Source organism: Coccinella septempunctata, chromosome 2, assembly GCF_907165205.1.
Source record: "Coccinella septempunctata chromosome 2, icCocSept1.1, whole genome shotgun sequence".
NCBI lineage: Eukaryota > Metazoa > Arthropoda > Insecta > Coleoptera > Coccinellidae > Coccinella > Coccinella septempunctata.
Window position 1 is genome coordinate 22,346,304 of NC_058190.1, and position 22,248 is coordinate 22,368,551.

Genomic DNA, 22,248 nt, shown 5'->3' on the forward strand with positions numbered 1-22,248 from the left:
CGCATAGTATTCGAGAAAAGTAGCTCATTTAGCTAGGTAAGCTACAAAACTCATTCAGAAAGAATGCTATTGGAAAGAATCAATTGAAATTTGAAGTACCTAGCATATTTATCATCATTTGTTTATAAAGCATTCATTTCATTCCAGTATACCAACAGAATCTGAAAATTTTGTTTTAATCAATTTCGGCAGTGGAAGCCGGGATTGTTTTGACAGTCTCGACTCTCGCAACGATGTTTTTCTCCTGATTTCTGATGTCATACAATGAATGCAGTTCACTGTTATTAATCCAGTAACTATGTGATCTGGAAGTATGGAGTAGTTTGCGTCAAATCCGATAGTTCCGATTTTTTGCAGACTTGTTTATGATGTTGGCCTAATGAATAATCCAAGTTTGTGACCTCGAGCTCCGAACGTAACTTTGTCAAAAATCGAAAAAACCGCGAAAAAATCGTGTTTTTTCAAATTTTGGCGATTATTAGGTACCCTAAAGGGCTAGTTTTTGAAAAAAAATTTTCAGGACGTTTTCGAAGAAGACTAAATTTTCTACAATATAATACTAGAATTGTCTCTGTGGACCCAATAGTTTCCAAGATTCACGCCCGTTTGCTCCGCTTACCCTTAAAAGTCCCTTTCTGCTAGGTGCCACTTAGACTTAAGTTTCACTCAAAAATTTTCTCATTTGCACGGGTACCGCTTAAGGGAAACTTAGCTGAGAGACCCTGAAGTGACAATCGGCAACGCTGTCTGTAAGATTATTAAATAGTTGGTACAATCGACCTACTTGAGGATTTAAAAAGAAGAAATTCCATGTCCGTTTCTATGACTTATTGATATTTCCTGCTATCCTACTGGCTTGCTGCCCATCACGAGAGTGCAGTTTGAACTCAAAATCAGAATGTCTGATCCTAGTTCCAGCGTTTGTTTGTGTTTTATATGCAAAGCCCGTTCGTAACAGCTAAAATTTCTCTGGAGAATTCTCTACAGAATTTTGGCAAGAAAACGGCAGAAATTATTTTGAACGGTGAATTCTACCGAAAAGAAGTATGTAACTGCAGAGAATTCACGTCATGGTGCATGAATTCACGAGTGAATTCTCTATAGAATTTTGGCTGTTGCAAACAGGCTTAAGAATGTAAGGACTTAAGAGAAGGTGAAGTGCGCCTAGTGAAGGAAATAGGTTATGAAGGGTACCCTCCATAAAATAGGTGTAAAAGAATATTCTTGCATCGAGTATTTTCCTTGAGGATATCAAGATTCATCACCATCCCAATACGTCAAACCAGATGCGGACGAACCTCAACCGGGACCTTGCAAGAGGGTTAAAAAAATATTACTCAATTTCCTAAAGTATTAACTTATTAACTTTTGTTTTACTTAACTTTCCACTTCATTATTAGTAGCTCAGCTTAAACATCATCATTCACTCTTTTTTTTAACATTCCATCATAAAAGTACAGGGTACAGGATCAAAGTCAATATTCATTCACAACGACATAATCCCAAAAAATTGCGAAATTCGAAAAATTGATGAACTTTGTAATCTTGGAAACTATTGGGTCTATAGGGACAGTTCTATGTTCTAGTATCGAACATAGAACTGTTATGCAAGAAACAGTATCAGCGTACTTTCTCTTGTTCCAATTTCACAAAAGAAATATTACAATTAGGGATTTTGATGATATGGACAGTATGGACACTAATTTGTGACAATCTTTTTTTCAAAAAATTTGATTATCAGGCTTCAATTCAAAAACCGCTCGAGTGGTTGCGCATATCATACATCAAATCAGTGTTGAATTGAAATGTATGTGTTGAATTCGAATATGTATAAATATACAGGGTGTTGCATTTGAAATAATTTTCCCAATTCAAGTTCATGTACTCTGAAACGAAAATAACAAAATTTTAAATCTGTATTACGATTCCTTCCTTGAATAAGTCTAATGAAATACAAAAAATCGCCCTGTATACCGAGATGAAAGAAATGCCTTCATTCTCTGTTATCATTAGGATGGGTAATATAATGCATCTACCTTTTACTTATTTGTAATAATAATATAACAAATATTATAACAGTATAGTTTTGTATATCAACCACAAAAAACTAATCATTGCCTTTTATTTTCAAGGTTCACACAGCAATACAACAGCCAGGATTCGTCAGGGTAAAAAGAGGATACAATTCCTTAAAAGTAGAGAATCTTGTCAAACATATTCGACCACACAAAGATCCTACAGATCCTTACTTTCCCCTGCAATGGTACTTAAAAAATACCGGACAAAATGGCGGGAAGACAAAATTAGATTTAAACGTCGAAGCAGCTTGGGCCCAGGGGTTCACTGGAAAAAACATCACAACTGCCATAATGGATGATGGTAAGTACATATATACTAACATACTAACTAGAATGAATATACAAAAGGTGGTGCAAAAGTAATTTCATAATTTAAATTCGCAGCTATTATTGCAGATAGCGTCAAATGTAACCGTGCTTTGATATTTATGATGTAGATGTATTCTAAATTTGTTATCAATAATCCATGGACCAATACAGACCTGAAGAAGGTAGATTTAAAGTTACTACTTATTTGACAAATTTTCCCACTGTTATTTTATCTTGGTAAAAGTTTCGCACAGAAAAAGTGAGTTTATGCTTGTTTTTCTAATATTGTAGCTTATTTCCATGGTTAAAATGGTATATTTAATTATTGGAGAAACTCAATATCAAAACTTAAAATTTCTATATATTTTTATTTATCTTTTATGAGTCAGACGAAATGGGTAGAGGAAAAAAGTGTTTCTATTGTTGAAACATATTAAGAATTCAAAGTGTCACCGTGTATTTTGGTGATATTTTCAATAATTTTTGACGGAATTGATATGAATCTACATATATCGAAACATCCCAGGTTCCAGTGTCCCAATATTAACAACTTCATACTACAGCACTTTGAATGTATGCTTCAACGAACTGACTTCACTTCACTTCACTTCACTTCACTTCACGTCACGTCACGTCACGTCACGTCACGTCACCTCACCTCACCTCACCTCACCTCACCTCACCTCACCTCACCTCACCTCACCTCACCTCACCTCACCTCACCTCACCTCACCTCACCTCACCTCACCTCACCCCACCTCACCTCACCTCACCTCACCTCACCTCACCTCACCTCACCTCACCTCACCTCACCTCACCTCACCTCACCTCACCTCACCTCACCTCACCTCACCTCACCTCACCTCACCTCACCTCACCTCACCTCACCTCACCTCACCTCACCTCACCTCACCTCACCTCACCTCACCTCACCTCACCTCACCTCACCTCACCTCACCTCACCTCACCTCACCTCACCTCACCTCACCTCACCTCACCTCACCTCACCTCACCTCACCTCACCTCACCTCACCTCATCTCAACTCATCTCACTTCACTTCACAGATTTCAGTTATCCACTACATATTTGAAGTATTTCATTTTATGCTTACAGGGGTCGATTACATGCATCCTGATTTGAAATTCAACTATGTGAGTATTACTTCATTGTTTTATTATTTGGAATTTCTGGAAATATATCAAATCCCTCGACCTTGATTCGAAATTCATTTACAGAACTCAAAAGCGAGCTATGACTTCAGTAGCAATGACCCATTTCCGTATCCCAGATACACAGATGACTGGTTCAATAGGTAAGAACTTTCATTTTTTTAATGTTCCTAACTTCTTTGTTTATACTAGAAAAACTTGCGTCTAAACTAAATGTGCCTGGTCTATTTTATAGTCAATTATTGTAACGATTATCAGAATTATCTTGTTATTGTTTACATCAGTATGTAAAGAATGAAAATATTGTTAATAAGTTCCAATTGTTTATGAACAGATAAAAGAAATCTAAATGTCAAATGATTTTCCTTTTATACTCGGAAGATTATTCATGATTGCTTGATACAAGACTGTGTTAAAACGATCGAGTTATTCAGCAGAACCTTTGAAGAATTAGAGTACATACAAATTTCAACCTCAAAATATGGAGATGATAAAACGGTCGGATACTACACCATTTTCAGTTGTGATTCACAAATGATTAATTGAAATTCAGATTAGTCAAGTTTATTATTTCAGATACCGTCAATTGTATTTCCGATTAGTCAATTACATTTCAGAAATGGCCATGTGAAATTCAGTTAAGTCAGTCAATTACTTATTTCAGAAAACATCAAATGTAATTCAGATTATTCTATTTAATTTCAGAAACCATAAATTGTAAATCAGATCAGATAAATCATTCATAATTCAGAAACTGTAATTGTAATTCGGAGATCATTATTTGTAATTCAGAAAGTACGAATGTTATCCAAGGTGGCAGCGCTCAACCAAACCACTGTCTCAAATTTTTGAGACTCGTATTTTTCTCTTGATTTCTTTGGCAATAATTCTAATGAAGCAGTATTCACTGCCTCAAGCAGCTCTGGAGGAATCCCAGAAATGGAAAATTCATCATCACTTATCATTTTATACTATTTTGTTTTCGAAAAGACCAAAAATTAAATTAATATGCATCAAGTTTGACAATTCAGCATTTACACGTTTCCATAGTAACGCAACCAATTTCAGTAGGAATTTCAGAGCACCATTATGAATAAAATAATTCGCGAAATTAATTAATATCTGTCGAATTTTGAACGACTTGCGGAAAAAAAGTATGTTAGCCTCTTAAAAAAAACCACATTCCTGGACTCTGTGTTGCTTGGCTTGCGCCTCGCCTCGTCTTATATTAGCAATCTTCACGGTCGTCAAGGAATCTTAGGCTTCTCCTACTCGGTAAAAAATGTACAGGGTGGGCAAAATTCGTTGTCTACTGAGAGGATCTCGAGAACTACATCAGCTAGAAGAAAACGGATGACACATTCACGAGCTCATTTTCGGAGAAACAAAGAATGGTGAAAACCGCAGCCATCTACGATACTTCGTTTTTGAGTTTGACAAATTCGTAAAGTTCCCATAACTTTTTTGTGTTTGAATTTAGAAATATGAAACTTGAACCTTCTACATGCATTTTTTCACGTTGAATCCGCTGATGAGCTCAAAATATTCGAATATTTTTTCATTTCGAATCATTTTCATTCTTTTAAATGCAAACTTTTACCGAATTTGTTTTTTCGAATTGAAAAAAATTCTTTTGTCAGTAGATTCTACGCATGAAAGTGCCTATGAAGTTTCAAGTTTCAGATCTGTAACTTTAAAGACAAGTTACAATTATGAGAAATTTTCGGAATCGTCAAACTCTCGATTTTTGTTTATAATCCGAAATTTAAAAATGATAGGCCGATTCTGTTTTCAGATTTGGATTAATCATGAAAAAAGAGCTACAGAATGTGTCATCCGTTTTCTTCTAGCTGCACAAAACATCTTCTTCTTCTCAAAGAAGAAGATGTTCAAGTTTATTCTTTTTATGTTACATTGTTATTAATTATGCTTTCCGTCTGTTCCGATATTCCTGAACAGTACTGTCAGTATTTCAGAGACGATGCCTATTGGCCCAGTCGTTCGAGTTCTATTGTTATACGATTGCGGGCCAGTAAAACCAGCAATATCGCAACAGGCCCTTTATCGTCGAAATAAATAAATAAAATAAGTAAATCGTTACTTCAAATCCCCTTCCGATGCTCCTAACTGTTCAATTGTGTTTTTCTTAAAAATATACAGTGAAATTATTAGCAAAAAAACGAAAAAAAAATTCAACTTTAACGCCCTCTTTCTTTTTCCACAGCAATATTTTATTGAGGTATATTTGGTCCTATCGCCATATTTTGGTTCAAACAATCTGCCCTTAGCCTATGTCCTAATAGTTATGAATCACCCTGTATAGGGTTTTGCAGAAAGCCTAGACGTGCTCTCATTTCCTTATTTCAAACGGGCACCTTATTTTCATCCATTTTCTTTCTACTGAAAATTGTGAATCTTTTTTATCATCAGTTTTATCTGTTAACGCATATTCAGTTCAATTATTGATATACGATTGACGACTTCTGAGATGAATCTGACTGATCTGAATTATTACAATTGACAATTTCTGTCTACTAACTACTACTAACTGAATGTGACTAAATTGAATTTTAAATGACCATCGCTGAAATTAAATTGACTAATCTGATAGTACGAGATCCCGCTGCAGAATCACTACGTTCATTACGTACAGAGTCAAACACACATTTTCACATACGTTTATGGATAGGAGAGTACACTGATAACACCGCAGACTGTCAAAAGTGGCCGCAAGTAATTTTAATTAAATTAATGTTAATCAATATTCAAAGAGAAATTTCGTTCACTCCGTATTGAAATAAAATATCATCCACATCATAGCAATGCTATAAGAATACTAAAAGCCATGGCTGCCGTTGCACACTTGGCAGCAACTACCTCGCAGCCAGGTGTAAGCAGGTAACATTTCGATGTATTTCTACGTTCATAACGTACACGGATGTTTTTGATATCAAATTAAAGCTAATTTTTTTTCGAATATGATGATATATGGCTGCCTGTGGAAAAATGGCCGCAAGTTAGGTCTGCCATGCCAAGAATTTTTTAAAACGATGATAATTCTCACAAAAGTTTATTCCAAAGGCATAACCAGAAATAAATAAAATTCTCTGTCAGATCCTAGAAGTTGGAAGACGGACTAATATGCTTTGAGGTCTATGTTTCACACGCACATGATTAGAAATTAGAATTTTTTTTTCCACTGGGTCGTCTTGCCTTTTCCTAAAAAGCTGTCAGCATTTTCATCATACCCAAACCTATCAAAGCTCCCATACAGGTTGAAAATGTATTACGTACCTCAGCTAACAAATCTTCAGATGATGAAAATAAGTCTGATTGCGACGATGATAATATGACAACTGCGATTATGAAAGCAGCGAGGAATCGGAGGCAAATGTAATATACTGATTTGAAATATCACTTGATTCAAGTGATTCTTAGAGAATGAACAATTTTTTGTTATAAAATAAATCTCTTTATACTTCAAGTTTTTTTCATAGTATCCATTAGGTAATTATAATTTTGGATTAAATGTAAAGTCGTTTCTACTATTGTTTGAACCCCTTGCTAAAAACCCTATCTATCGACGCACAGAACATAACTGATTCTCCGAACTCGCACAAGCTTACGGAGCTTCTGAGGGGTACTTCGGTACCTATGGAGAATCAGGATAATATGAATATGAATATATATAAATATGAATATGCGCAATGGCTTTAAATACTCACACGGCTAGCATACACATTCCTAATCTAACGAGTGGCGTTGCGCGCCATCTCTTTCACTTTATTTCGGATACCTCGCGTTTTCAACAGATGGCAGACCTAACTTTCGGTCATTTTTTCACAGGCAGCCATATATCATCATATTTGGAAAAGAATTAGCTTCAATTTCATATCAAAAACATCCGTGTACGTTATGAACGTAGAAATAGATCGAAATGTTACCTGCTTGCACCTGGCTGCGAGGTAGTTGCGGCCAAGTGTGCAACGGCAGCCATGGAATTTAGTATTCTCTACATGCATTGCTAATATGTGGATGATATTTTATTTCAATACGGAGTGAACGAAATTTCTCTTCGAATATTGATTAACATTAATTTAATTAAAATTACTTGCGGCCACTTTTGACAGGCTGCGGTGTTATCAGTGTATTCTTCTATCCATAAACGTATGTAAAAATGTGTGTTTGACTCTGTACGCAATGAACGTAGTGATTCTGCAGCGGGATCTTAGACTATGAGTTATATTTGATATTTTCTGAAATAAACTCGACTGATCTGAAATACAAGTAATGGTTCCTGAATTTCAATTGATTATTTCTGAATTACAACCGCAAATGATGCAGTTCCTTCACGTAGGTAAGTTACACATCCTTCCTTCAAATACTCTAAATTTAATCTTCTGATAATTTTCAATTATCTCTGTGTTTTGTTCCAATTCAATTACTCTCCACTAACTCTATACGAGTAAGCATAATACTGACATATTTAACTGAATTTTCTGATATCGAATGTTGCTTCGACCAATTTTCTACTTTGTTTTGTGGCATAATGAAGATCGATATCGGTTGATTTCCATTTTAATTAGGAAACACGGATTGCTGACACGGTTAAAAAGAGAATGAGCTTCGATTAAGAGGCTAAATCCAATTTGTCAACAAGCCACTTTAGGATCAGCCTATAAATATTCATATCCACGAGGAACATCAAATGCTGGCTATTTTCGATGCCAAATCTGTGGTAGGAGATAATTCGATGCATCATGTGCTGATACTCTGCTCCCACTTGTTGCATTAATTTGATTTCATTATTATCTTATAATTATTAGGGACGTGGGGGCAATAAAATGGGACTGTTTCACCAGAAGTATGCAAAAAGGTCACTGCTAAATAGCCCGGAATTTTCTTTCATTCCGTGAAAGCATTCATCGGAGTTTTATTAGGGATAACGAAGGTGATTCATCATCTCAACAAACTTCACTTTTAGTTCATTAGTTCGTTGATTAAATCGTTGAACTCGGTTTATTATCGATCATCTTATTCATCTTCTTATCAACGGACGACCGATATTAAAAGACTGATGGCCGTTTGCACCGCTTCAGACTAAGACTAAAGATTAAATTCTTGAATAACGTATGAACGTTCACCCTCAAATGTGTTTCAAGAATTGAATCATTGTTTACTGAAAACAGCCATCATTCTTACATTGTATGGGACCAGAAAACACCTAAAATTACTTGGAAATTCAGGATTTACCACATACATGGAGGGAAACTCAATAAAAAAAACAGGAAACTATCTCGATTGGAGCATCTGAATACATGTATATGGTACGGCTAAATGCTAAAGACAAATATCAGCATAAACTTAAGATTCGCCAGCGAAACTTAGACTTAGGTTTAACGCACACGACCGATAGTCGGTGGACGACTATTTCGTAGGAGGTCAACGCACACGAACGACAGTCTACCAATAAAATCGGTGGTCAACGCACACGAACGATCATTCAGTCAGTGATTGTAACAGGAGATGGATAGGAATACGCTGAGATGTGTGATGTGTTGCGGTTTAGGTCTAACGCACACGACCGATAGTCGGTGAACGACTATTTCGTAGGAGGTCAACGCACACGAACGACAGTCTACCAATAAAATCGGTGGTCAAAGCACACGAACGATCATTCAGTCGGTGATTGTAACAGGAGATGAATAGGAATACGCTGAGATGTGTGATGTGTTGCGGTTTAGGTCTAACGCACACGACCGATAGTCGGTGAACGCCTATTTCGTAGGAGGTCAACGCACACGAACGACAGTCTACCAATAAAATCGGTGGTCAACGCACACGAACGATCATTCAGTCGGTGATTGTAACAGGAGATGGATAGGAATACGCTGAGATGTGTGATGTGTTGCGGTTTAGGTCTAACGCACACGACCGATAGTCGGTGGACGACTATTTCGTAGGAGGTCAACGCACACGAACGACAGTCTACCAATAAAATCGGTGTTCAACGCACACGAACGATCATTCAGTCAGTGATTGTAACAGGAGATGGATAGGAATACGCTGAGATGTGTGATGTGTTGCGGTTTAGGTCTAACGCACACGACCGATAGTCGGTGAACGACTATTTCGTAGGAGGTCAACGCACACGAACGACAGTCTACCAATAGAATCGGTGGTCAACGCACACGAACGATCATTCAGTGGGTGATTGTAACAGGAGATGGATAGGAATACGCTGAGATGTGTGATGTGTTGCGGTTTAGGTCTAACGCACACGACCGATAGTCGGTGAACGCCTATTTCGTAGGAGGTCAACGCACACGAACGACAGTCTACCAATAAAATCGGTGGTCAACGCACACGAACGATCATTCAGTCGGTGATTGTAACAGGAGATGGATAGGAATACGCTGAGATGTGTGATGTGTTGCGGTTTAGGTCTAACGCACACGACCGATAGTCGGTGAACGACTATTTCGTAGGAGGTCAACGCACACGAACGACAGTCTACCAATAGAATCGGTGGTCAACGCACACGAACGATCATTCAGTCGGTGATTGTAACAGGAGATGGATAGGAATACGCTGAGATGTGTGATGTGTTGCGGTTTAGGTCTAACGCACACGACCGATAGTCGGTGAACGACTATTTCGTAGGAGGTCAACGCACACGAACGACAGTCTACCAATAAAATCGGTGGTCAACGCACACGAACGATCATTCAGTCAGTGATTGTAACAGGAGATGGATAGGAATACGCTGAGATGTGTGATGTGTTGCGGTTTAGGTCTAACGCACACGACCGATAGCCGGTGAACGACTATTTCGTAGGAGGTCAACGCACACGAACGACAGTCTACCAATAGAATCGGTGGTCAACGCACACGAACGATCATTCAGTCGGTGATTGTAACAGGAGATGGATAGGAATACGCTGAGACGTGTGATGTGTTGCGGTTCAGGTCTAACGCACACGACCTATAGTCGGTGAACGACTATTTCGTAGGAGGTCAACGCACACGAACGACAGTCAACCAATAGAATCGGTGGTCAACGCACACGAACGATCATTCAGTCGGTGATTGTAACAGGAGATGGATAGGAATAAGCTGAGATGTGTGATGTGTTGCGGTTTAGGTCTAACGCACACGACCGATAGTCGGTGAACGCCTATTTCGTAGGAGGTCAACGCACACGAACGACAGTCTACCAATAAAATCGGTGGTCAACGCACACGAACGATCATTCAGTCGGTGATTGTAACAGGAGATGGATAGAAATACGCTGAGATGTGTGATGTGTTGCGGTTTAGGTCTAACGCACACTACCGATAGTCGGTGAACGACTATTTCGTAGGAGGTCAACGCACACGAACGACAGTCTACCAATAGAATCGGTGGTCAACGCACACGAACGATCATTCAGTCGGTGATTGTAACAGGAGATGGATAGGAATACGCTGAGATGTGTGATGTGTTGCGGTTTAGGTCTAACGCACACGACCGATAGTCGGTGAACGACTATTTCGTAGGAGGTCAACGCACACGAACGACAGTCTACCAATAAAATCGGTGGTCAACGCACACGAACGATCATTCAGTCAGTGATTGTGACAGGAGATGGATAGGAATACGCTGAGATGTGTGATGTGTTGCGGTTTAGGTCTAACGCACACGACCGATAGTCGGTGAACGACTATTTCGTAGGAGGTCAACGCACACGAACGACAGTCTACCAATAAAATCGGTGGTCAACGCACACGAACGATCATTCAACCGGTGATTGTAACAGGAGATGGGATAGGAATACGCTGAGATGTGTGATGTGTTGCGGTTTAGGTCTAACGCACACGACCGATAGTCGGTGAACGACTATTTCGTAGGAGGTCAACGCACACGAACGACAGTCTACCAATAAAATCGGTGGTCAACGCACACGAACGATCATTCAGTCGGTGATTGTAACAGGAGATGGGATAGGAATACGCTGAGATGTGTGATGTGTTGCGGTTTAGGTCTAACGCACACGACCGATAGTCGGTGAACGACTATTTCGTAGGAGGTCAACGCACACGAACGACAGTCTACCAATAAAATCGGTGGTCAACGCACACGAACGATCACTCAACCGGTGATTGTAACAGGAGATGGATAGGAATACGCTGAGATGTGTGATGTGTTGCGGTTTAGGTCTAAAGCACACGACCGATAGTCGGTGAACGACTATTTCGTAGGAGGTCAACGCACACGAACGATCATTCAACCGGTGATTGTAACAGGAGATGGATAGGAATACGCTGAGATGTGTGATGTGTTGCGGTTTAGGTCTAACGCACACGACCGATAGTCGGTGAACGACTATTTCGTAGGAGGTCAACGCACACGAACGACAGTCTACCAATAAAATCAGTGGTCAACGCACACGAACGATCATTCAGTCGGTGCTTGTAACAGGAGATGGATAGGAATACGCTGAGATGTGTGATGTGTTGTGGTTTAGGTCTAACGCACACGACCGATAGTCGGTGGACGACTATTTCGTAGGAGGTCAACGCACACGAACGACAGTCTACCAATAAAATCGGTGGTCAACGCACACGAACGATCATTCAGTCAGTGATTGTAACAGGAGATGGATAGGAATACGCTGAGATGTGTGATGTGTTGCGGTTTAGGTCTAACGCACACGACCCATAGTCGGTGAACGACTATTTCGTAGGACGTCAACGCACACGAACGACAGTCTACCAATAGAATCGGTGGTCAACGCACACGAACGATCATTCAGTCGGTGATTGTAACAGGAGATGGATAGGAATACGCTGAGATGTGTGATGTGTTGCGGTTTAGGTCTAACGCACACGACCGATAGTCGGTGAACGCCTATTTCGTAGGAGGTCAACGCACACGAACGACAGTGTACCAAAAAAATCGGTGGTCAACGCACACGAACGATCATTCAGTCGGTGATTGTAACAGGAGATGGATAGGAATACGCTGAGATGTGTGATGTGTTGCGGTTTAGGTCTAACGCACACGACCGATAGTCGGTGAACGACTATTTCGTAGGAGGTCAACGCACACGAACGACAGTCTACCAATAAAATCGGTGGTCAACGCACACGAACGATCATTCAGTCAGTGATTGTAACAGGAGATGAATAGGAATACGCTGAGATGTGTGATGTGTTGCGGTTTAGGTCTAACGCACACGACCGATAGTCGGTGAACGACTATTTCGTAGGAGGTCAACGCACACGAACGACAGTCTACCAATAGAATCGGTGGTCAACGCACACGAACGATCATTCAGTCAGTGATTGTAACAGGAGATGGATAGGAATACGCTGAGATGTGTGATGTGTTGCGGTTTAGGTCTAACGCACACGACCGATAGTCGGTGAACGACTATTTCGTAGGAGGTCAACGCACACGAACGACAGTCTACCAATAGAATCGGTGGTCAACGCACACGAACGATCATTCAGTCGGTGATCGTAACAGGAGATGGATAGGAATACGCTGAGACGTGTGATGTGTTGCGGTTCAGGTCTAACGCACACGACCGATAGTCGGTGAACGACTATTTCGTAGGAGGTCAACGCACACGAACGACAGTCTACCAATAGAATCGGTGGTCAACGCACACGAACGATCATTCAGTCGGTGATTGTAACAGGAGATGGATAGGAATAAGCTGAGATGTGTGATGTGTTGCGGTTTAGGTCTAACGCACACGACTGATAGTCGGTGAACGCCTATTTCGTAGGAGGTCAACGCACACGAACGACAGTCTACCAATAAAATCGGTGGTCAACGCACACGAACGATCATTCAGTCGGTGATTGTAACAGGAGATGGATAGGAATACCCTGAGATGTGTGATGTGTTGCGGTTTAGGTCTAACGCACACGACCGATAGTCGGTGAACGACTATTTCGTAGGAGGTCAACGCACACGAACGACAGTCTACCAATAGAATCGGTGGTCAACGCACACGAACGATCATTCAGTCGGTGATTGTAACAGGAGATGGATAGGAATACGCTGAGATGTGTGATGTGTTGCGGTTTAGGTCTAACGCACACGACCGATAGTCGGTGAACGACTATTTCGTAGGAGGTCAACGCACACGAACGACAGTCTACCAATAAAATCGGTGGCCAACGCTCACGAACGATCACTCAGTCGGTGATTGTAACAGGAGATGGATAGGAATACGCTGAGATGTGTGATGTGTTGCGGTTTAGGTCTAACGCACACGACCGATAGTCGGTGAACGCCTATTTCGTAGGAGGTCAACGCACACGAACGACAGTCTACCAAAAAAATCGGTGGTCAACGCACACGAACGATCATTCAGTCGGTGATTGTAACAGGAGATGGATAGGAATACGCTGAGATGTGTGATGTGTTGCGGTTTAGGTCTAACGCACACGACCGATAGTCGGTGAACGCCTATTTCGTAGGAGGTCAACGCACACGAACGACAGTCTACCAAAAAAATCGGTGGTCAACGCACACGAACGATCATTCAGTCGGTGATTGTAACAGGAGATGGATAGGAATACGCTGAGATGTGTGATGTGTTGCGGTTTAGGTCTAACGCACACGACCGATAGTCGGTGAACGACTATTTCGTAGGAGGTCAACGCACACGAACGACAGTCTACCAATAAAATCAGTGGTCAACGCACACGAACGATCATTCAGTCGGTGATTGTAACAGGAGATGAATAGGAATACGCTGAGATGTGTGATGTGTTGCGGTTTAGGTCTAACGCACACGACCGATAGTCGGTGAACGACTATTTCGTAGGAGGTCAACGCACACGAACGACAGTCTACCAATAGAATCGGTGGTCAACGCACACGAACGATCATTCAGTCAGTGATTGTAACAGGAGATGGATAGGAATACGCTGAGATGTGTGATGTGTTGCGGTTTAGGTCTAACGCACACGACCGATAGTCGGTGAACGACTATTTCGTAGGAGGTCAACGCACACGAACGACAGTCTACCAATAGAATCGGTGGTCAACGCACACGAACGATCATTCAGTCGGTGATCGTAACAGGAGATGGATAGGAATACGCTGAGACGTGTGATGTGTTGCGGTTCAGGTCTAACGCACACGACCGATAGTCGGTGAACGACTATTTCGTAGGAGGTCAACGCACACGAACGACAGTCTACCAATAGAATCGGTGGTCAACGCACACGAACGATCATTCAGTCGGTGATTGTAACAGGAGATGGATAGGAATAAGCTGAGATGTGTGATGTGTTGCGGTTTAGGTCTAACGCACACGACTGATAGTCGGTGAACGCCTATTTCGTAGGAGGTCAACGCACACGAACGACAGTCTACCAATTAAATCGGTGGTCAACGCACACGAACGATCATTCAGTCGGTGATTGTAACAGGAGATGGATAGGAATACCCTGAGATGTGTGATGTGTTGCGGTTTAGGTCTAACGCACACGACCGATAGTCGGTGAACGACTATTTCGTAGGAGGTCAACGCACACGAACGACAGTCTACCAATAAAATCGGTGGTCAACGCACACGAACGATCATTCAGTCAGTGATTGTAACAGGAGATGGATAGGAATACGCTGAGATGTGTGATGTGTTGCGGTTTAGGTCTAACGCACACGACCGATAGTCGGTGAACGACTATTTCGTAGGAGGTCAACGCACACGAACGACAGTCTACCAATAAAATCGGTGGCCAACGCTCACGAACGATCACTCAGTCGGTGATTGTAACAGGAGATGGATAGGAATACGCTGAGATGTGTGATGTGTTGCGGTTTAGGTCTAACGCACACGACCGATAGTCGGTGAACGACTATTTCGTAGGAGGTCAACGCACACGAACGACAGTCTACCAATAAAATCGGTGGTCAACGCACACGAACGATCATTCAGTCAGTGATTGTAACAGGAGATGGATAGGAATACGCTGAGATGTGTGATGTGTTGCGGTTTAGGTCTAACGCACACGACCGATAGTCGGTGAACGACTATTTCGTAGGAGGTCAACGCACACGAACGACAGTCTACCAATAAAATCGGTGGTCAACGCACACGAACGATCATTCAGTCGGTGATTGTAACAGGAGATGGATAGGAATACGCTGAGATGTGTGATGTGTTGCGGTTTAGGTCTAACGCACACGACCGATAGTCGGTGAACGACTATTTCGTAGGAGGTCAACGCACACGAACGACAGTCTACCAATAAAATCGGTGGTCAACGCACACGAACGATCATTCAGTCGGTGATTGTAACAGGAGATGGATAGGAATACGCTGAGATGTGTGATGTGTTGCCGTTTAGGTCTAACGCACACGACCGATAGTCGGTGAACGACTATGTCGTAGGAGGTCAGCGCACACGGAAGACAGTCTACCAATAAAATCGGTGGTCAACGCACACGAACGATCATTCGGTCGGTGATTGTAACAGGAGATGGATAGGAATACGTTGAGATTGAGATGTTTTGCGGTTTATTTGAGGTACCGAAGAATGAAAAGCAGCAGAAATAGGATATTTTGGGTGCATCCAGTAATTTCTTAGCGTTTATTGAAAAGCCAATTGTATACCCTTTTCGAATTTATCCCAGCCATCAATCAACTAAACAGGCACTTCCTTCCAAAGTTTCTTCTTCAGTATTTTATTCGAGTATTCTGCTGTTGAGGTATCATACGAATGTCTACTCTTCTGTACCTCGCAGATTAATTTTTCAATGTCTTTATCCATTTTTGATCGTGTACCTACTATTTTATACTCACGCGTACAGTAATTCACAACAGAATAGAGATCAAGAACCGACTAAACTGTCGTTCCTGTGCGTTGAAACAAGATTAACCTATATGCCCATCTGCTTCACCGACAATCGTGACGGGTGCAGAAATGGAGCGCGCTCCGACTGTTTTGTAGGCCCGACTAAAAGTCGGTCATGTGCTTTAGGCCTTATCCTCGAGGACCAGCTAAAATTCGATAAATACTCATTGGCTATTTACAAAGCGGTCCTTCCAACGCTTTTTACGGAAGCGAAAGCTGGAAGCCCTACAGGTGACATATTAAACAGCTTGAACAAACGCAACAGCGTCATCTAAGACAAATAATGCACATCAGATGGCTCCACAAATTTTCAAATGCAGAAGTGTTGCAGCGCGCGAGTTGTATAACAATTGAGTCAAATAAAACTGATATTCTGGCTTCATCACCCTACAACTAGAGCGGAAAATGACGGCGAAGGTAGTAGAATGAAGATCAAGCCTCCAACTTTTGATGGAAAAATACCCTGGTCGACATATCAAAAACAATTTGAAGCTGCTGCGCTGGCGAACAATTGGAATGACAACGAAAAAGCCACAGCATTAATAATAGCTCTACGAGGAGAGACACTCAACATTCTGCAAACGATTCCGGAGAGTCAACAAGCCTTTTACGAAGTTCTAACATCGAAACTTCAGATGAGATATGGTGATGCTCATCTACAACAAGTTTACCATGCACAAATAAAGAACCGAGTGCAGAAAACAGGGTAAAATCTCCAGGAGTTTGAGGCCGATGTGGCGATATTAGTCAGGCTGGCTTTTCCATCTGCTCCAGATAGCTTCTTTGAACGGCTATATTAAATTCTTAAATAACGTATAAACTATAATGAGAGGGTAGTTTTCAAACCTACCCCCTCATTTTAGAATACTCCTTTTAGTTTTCATTTTTAAGTAATTTTATTTTGAATTAATTTTGAAGAGAAATATTTTCAGTTTCCAATTCAGGATTCCGACATCGTTCGGAATTGTAAACATACTGCACCGTTTTTATTTCGTTTTCAGTTCTGAAAAACGATGTCGCACCGTATAAAACATCCTGAATTGGAAGATAACCGTTTTCTTGTTCGCCAGCACAGATAAGTCGAAATTAAGACGTCTTCATCGACGCAAATTTTACCGAATTTCGACAGTCGGGGCACATCTGATTTCTGCACCCCCCTTGTGGGTATAAAATTAGATGTTCCCCCGCAGGCCACTTCACTTAGGATTAACTTGCTTCAGCCGATTGATTGACTCGCTGTCACTGGTTGCTTGATTCTCAACGTATACGATTATAGTGCTGTCCGCCGACAAAACTTGGGTTCTTTCGAGAAAATTTATTTTTTTTTTGAGTTTTTTTTCGATTCGGAGTATAATTTTGTTTTATTGTGGGATTTTTTTCTGTTTTCTGGGAGTTTTCGAGTGTGAGTGGCCAACCGAAACCATAGGTAAGACGCCATTTTTTTCTCTTTTGTATCATTGGAACTTCAGCCTCCCTTCATCCCTTACGGCCCGGCTTAGGTTCCACTCCTACTGCCGAAGCACCCCGCTGGCGTGGATTTTCGGGGGGTGGTGAACGCACTTTGAAGTGGCAAAAAAATTCCTTCGTCCCTTACTCCCTAGTTTGAGTTCCACTCCTACTGCCAAAGCACCCCGCTGGCGTGGATACTCAGGGGGTGTGGAAAGCACTTTGGAGTGGCAGAAAAAAACTTCCTCCATCCCTTACCACCCTGGGTTAAGTTCCACCCCCACTGCTGAAGCACCCCGCTGGCGTGGATACTCAGGTGGTGCGGAAAGCACTTTGGAGTGGCCAACCCTCTTTCCTCCCTCGTTTGTCCGACGCTAACCACTTTTATCGAAAAACCCCGCTGTCGTGGATACCCGGGGGGCGAAGAACGCATCTAGGGGTGAGCTGTCGGGAATCTGTGCCGTCTTGTTTCATCCCCTAACCTAGCTGAGTCCGATACCTATCCGTTTAGTGTTCGTCTTAGGTTCTGGCTGGCGAACACGTCCGTAAACCCCGTATAACGTTTGAGATCGGATCCTGTTTCATTCCGTCCGTTTTGACCTGTAAATTCACTGATCTCGAGTCTTTCACTGTACGAATTTTATAATAGTGCCATTTGTGTTTCCTTGTACGAGTCGACAATATAATTTGTGGGCGTTGATTTTGACTTTCACTGGTTGTCGCTAAGACCGCAGACACCGAGAAACCTTGTCTTCGTCTAGTAGCTACTAGGGTAGGTTTGCTATTTTCCCCTAAAGAATAGCTGGCGCTCGAGTACACCGAGAAGAAGGCGTTACAAAACGTTCACCCTTAAATGTGGTTCAAGAATTGAATCATTGTATACTGAAAGCAGCCATCATTGTTACATTGTGAGGGACCAAAAAAACACCTGAAATTACTTGGAAATTTAGGATTCACCACATACATACAAACATCTTGAAAGCAGTGGTGCTCCCAATGCTTCTTTACGGAAGCGAAAGCTAGACGCCCTACAGGCGACATATTAAACAGCTCGAACAAACGCAACAACGTCATCTGAGACAAATAATAATCAGATGGTTCTACAAAGTTTCAAATGCAGAAGTCTTGCAGTGCGCGAGTTGTATAACAATTGAGACTAAAGTGACGAGGACCCGACTCAGATGGAGCGGCCACATTCTGAGGATGCAAGACACAAGACTCCCCAAAATAGCTCTATATGGCGAATTCACTGAGGGAGCCCGGAAACCAGGAGGCCAGTAGGTATAAGCGGTTTAAGGATACACTACATCAATCCCTAAAATCAGTTGATGCCAATCAAAACTGGGAACAACTAGCTTTAGACAGATCGCAGTGGAGGTCTTTGGTACACAGTTATAATAGAGACTCGAGAAGAATACAGCGGCGGCCAGATCTGGTTGGTGACTATCCATGCTCGGAGTGTGGTAGGATATGTAGGTCACGGTTGAGTCTCCTCAGTCACAGGAGGGCACACAGCGCAAGTAGCCCTAAGAAATTATGAGTTTAATCGCACCGATGTTTTGGTTTTGAGTCTTTTTGTAGATTTTTTCTCGGTAACGGGATACAGCAATCAATGAATGAATGAATATTTCCCAAACTGAAACTGCTAAAAAAGGATATAATCGATAGAGAACTGATGTCTCTTCAATTGTCTGACGGTAGAAAAAGAAATATGCAAAATAGCATTGAATGCTATGTTATTTTCATCTTTTTAGATGGCGGCGCATTGGCAGCAGGAAATATGCCGATTTTTCGCAGGATATTATTTCCACAAAGAATTCACCAAAGAATGGAAGATATCAAAGTTCCCTTGTTCTGTTTCATTTTTTCACATTTACAGTTATAGGGGTTTATCATTTAATTTCCTTACCGAATTTCAACTATATGACAAATTCTAATTTTTCAAAACTATACACCGTCCCAAGTCACCTATTTCATTTGAGAGTTGAGAAATCAATGGATTTTTAACTTGTGTCCCAAACCCCCCAACTCGGTGGGTGACTAGGGACAAGTATATATATATAAATTTTTTAATTTAAGTATATCCAAATTCTGAAGCATGGTATATACCCTAATCAATAGTCCGAGTCATTATAAGCATATTTGAACCTCTTTCTCACATGAAAATAGGTCACCGTTTTGAAATATGACAAGTTAAATTTCAAAATCGTCCCAAGTCACCCGAATCTACGTTAGTGAACTCACAAGGAAACGAAATACTAGACATCAGATAAACACTGTAAAAAAAGTAGGAACCTATATTTCCCACACCATTCAAAAATTGGCTGTTCGGAAAAATATTCTACGTAATAGAAACGGTAGTTTCTAGTTTCAAAACGGGTATATTTGTAAGAAAAAAACGTCATATTTCGTAAAATTGATAAATTACGCCATCAAAAAAAAAACTATGAACATGAAAATAGTTGAAAACACTTTTTCAAGCTGACTTTGTTAAAAGAATTTATTCAAAAGTCATTGGATCATTTGGGAATGAAATACACCCAGAGAAATTATAAATTGGAATTTCTCCATTACAATGTGTACCAATTATTTTGAAACTGCACTTTGATTGTTCTGCAAATTGACACGCATGTTCATACTTAATGTAAGGGTTTCTATGTAATTTCATTAAACTTCAAATATGCATTAAGGTCATCAACTGGTGTTGATTGTAGAATCACAATGTTTGGTGAAAATCACCTGCTAACAGAATCATCGCACCACCAAATGTATTTCCATCTGTTTGCATAGTCGTAACCAGAATTGTGCCGAACACTGAAAAAATAGGCTTCGAGCACTAAGCACCGAGCACTGACAAAAAGTGGGCCCGAGACTTGAGTACTAAGTACCGGTTTTTCTTAAAAAAATTACTAATGAATTTGTGAAAGTTATTCGATTTTGCGAGCACTAAGCACTGAGCACTTTTCTGAAAAACTGTTGGAAATATGATTTTTGTTATATAATCTTCAATCGATCGAAAAAACACCACTTTTATTTTTTCGAAACGAATAAGTTTTTCGTTGTACTCTACAAAAGTTTCACAGTTTTATGTATAGGAAAATAATTGTTTCAAGATTGGGAATATGAATTTTACCACGTTATATTTCAAAAATATTTTTCGCTTTAGCAGAGCTGTGGTTTGAACAAGATGGTACAATATGCCATCTAGCCCGCGACACCATCAATTTATTGCAGGAAACATTCAGAAAGCGCATCATTTCGCGTAATGGACCTGTTGGCCTCCATGATCGCGTGATGTCACACCTAAGGATTACTTTCTTTGGGCATATGTGAAGTTACACCTCAACACAGATAAACCGCAGACGTTGGACCATTTAGAAGCCAACATTTGCCGCGTTATTGTCTATATACGGCCCCAGCTGCTCAAAAAAGTGGTAGAAGATTGGACATCCCGATTACGGTTTCCATATACCCGAAATCATTTTTAAGCACTAATGGCAATGGCATGAGAATATATTTTAAATGGAACCAATACCATGATAATGAAATTTATTTTTAGGTATTTTATTTCATTTTGAATTTGTATAGGGGAAAGGTGCCCAGGACGATCCCCTTGAGCAAGAATTTACGTAGTTCCTCAGTTACTTTGGGTAGCACAAAAATGAAAACGTCCACTCCTCTTAGAAGTATCCATCTTTCTATTGTCCTACTCGAAATAGTCGGTCACAAAAGTTTTTTGAAATATCCTCAATTTTCCAAAACGTTACAAAAGGATCATCTTATACACACTGGTGTTTAAGATGATCCCTGTGGTATGGTTAAGGTGATCCCAGGGATCATCTTGACCCCATTCTCTCAATTAGCTCCCATATTTTCAAGAATGAAATATGTAAAACAAATATCTGTGGAGATTGTAAAATAATTTTATTGGGCATAAAACATTATAAATTATCAAGTGAATAAACAACTAAAAATCAACATATAAGGTGTAATATCACAAAAATTTGAAACGAACATGTAAGTGGTGGTTTCAATGCACCACCGAAAAAGGCCAATTTGAGATCCATTAAAATATTCAAAATTTTATGAAACAACAAAATAAAGTACTAAATTTCTCTTATTATTGATATTGATATCTATTGAACTATTTTCTTAATTTCTTTAGTCCTTCGTTTCAATGAAATAAGCGACACTGAAAACTCCCTATACTCGCTCTTTTAATTGCTATTCCATTTTTAACAGCATCAATAGCACTTGACATTGATTCTTTGGACCATCCGCCCCGAATGATTTTTCTTTATTTATTTATTAATATTTATATTTACGCGGCATAATAATTCCTAACTGAAAAATCCTGTAAAAATTTATGGGTATACCCTTCT

General features: G+C 40.5%; 1 protein-coding gene across 1 annotated transcript in view; it reads left to right on the forward strand.

Moving 5' to 3' along the window:
• Positions 1–22,248, forward strand: part of LOC123307847 (neuroendocrine convertase 2) — a 114,791-nt gene that overhangs the window by 71,879 nt on the left and 20,664 nt on the right. The window contains exons 3-5 of the mRNA XM_044890305.1: positions 2,133–2,379; positions 3,502–3,539; positions 3,624–3,700. Of these exons, the coding sequence (XP_044746240.1) occupies positions 2,133–2,379; positions 3,502–3,539; positions 3,624–3,700 (362 nt within the window). The remainder of the gene's footprint in view (positions 1–2,132; positions 2,380–3,501; positions 3,540–3,623; positions 3,701–22,248) is intronic.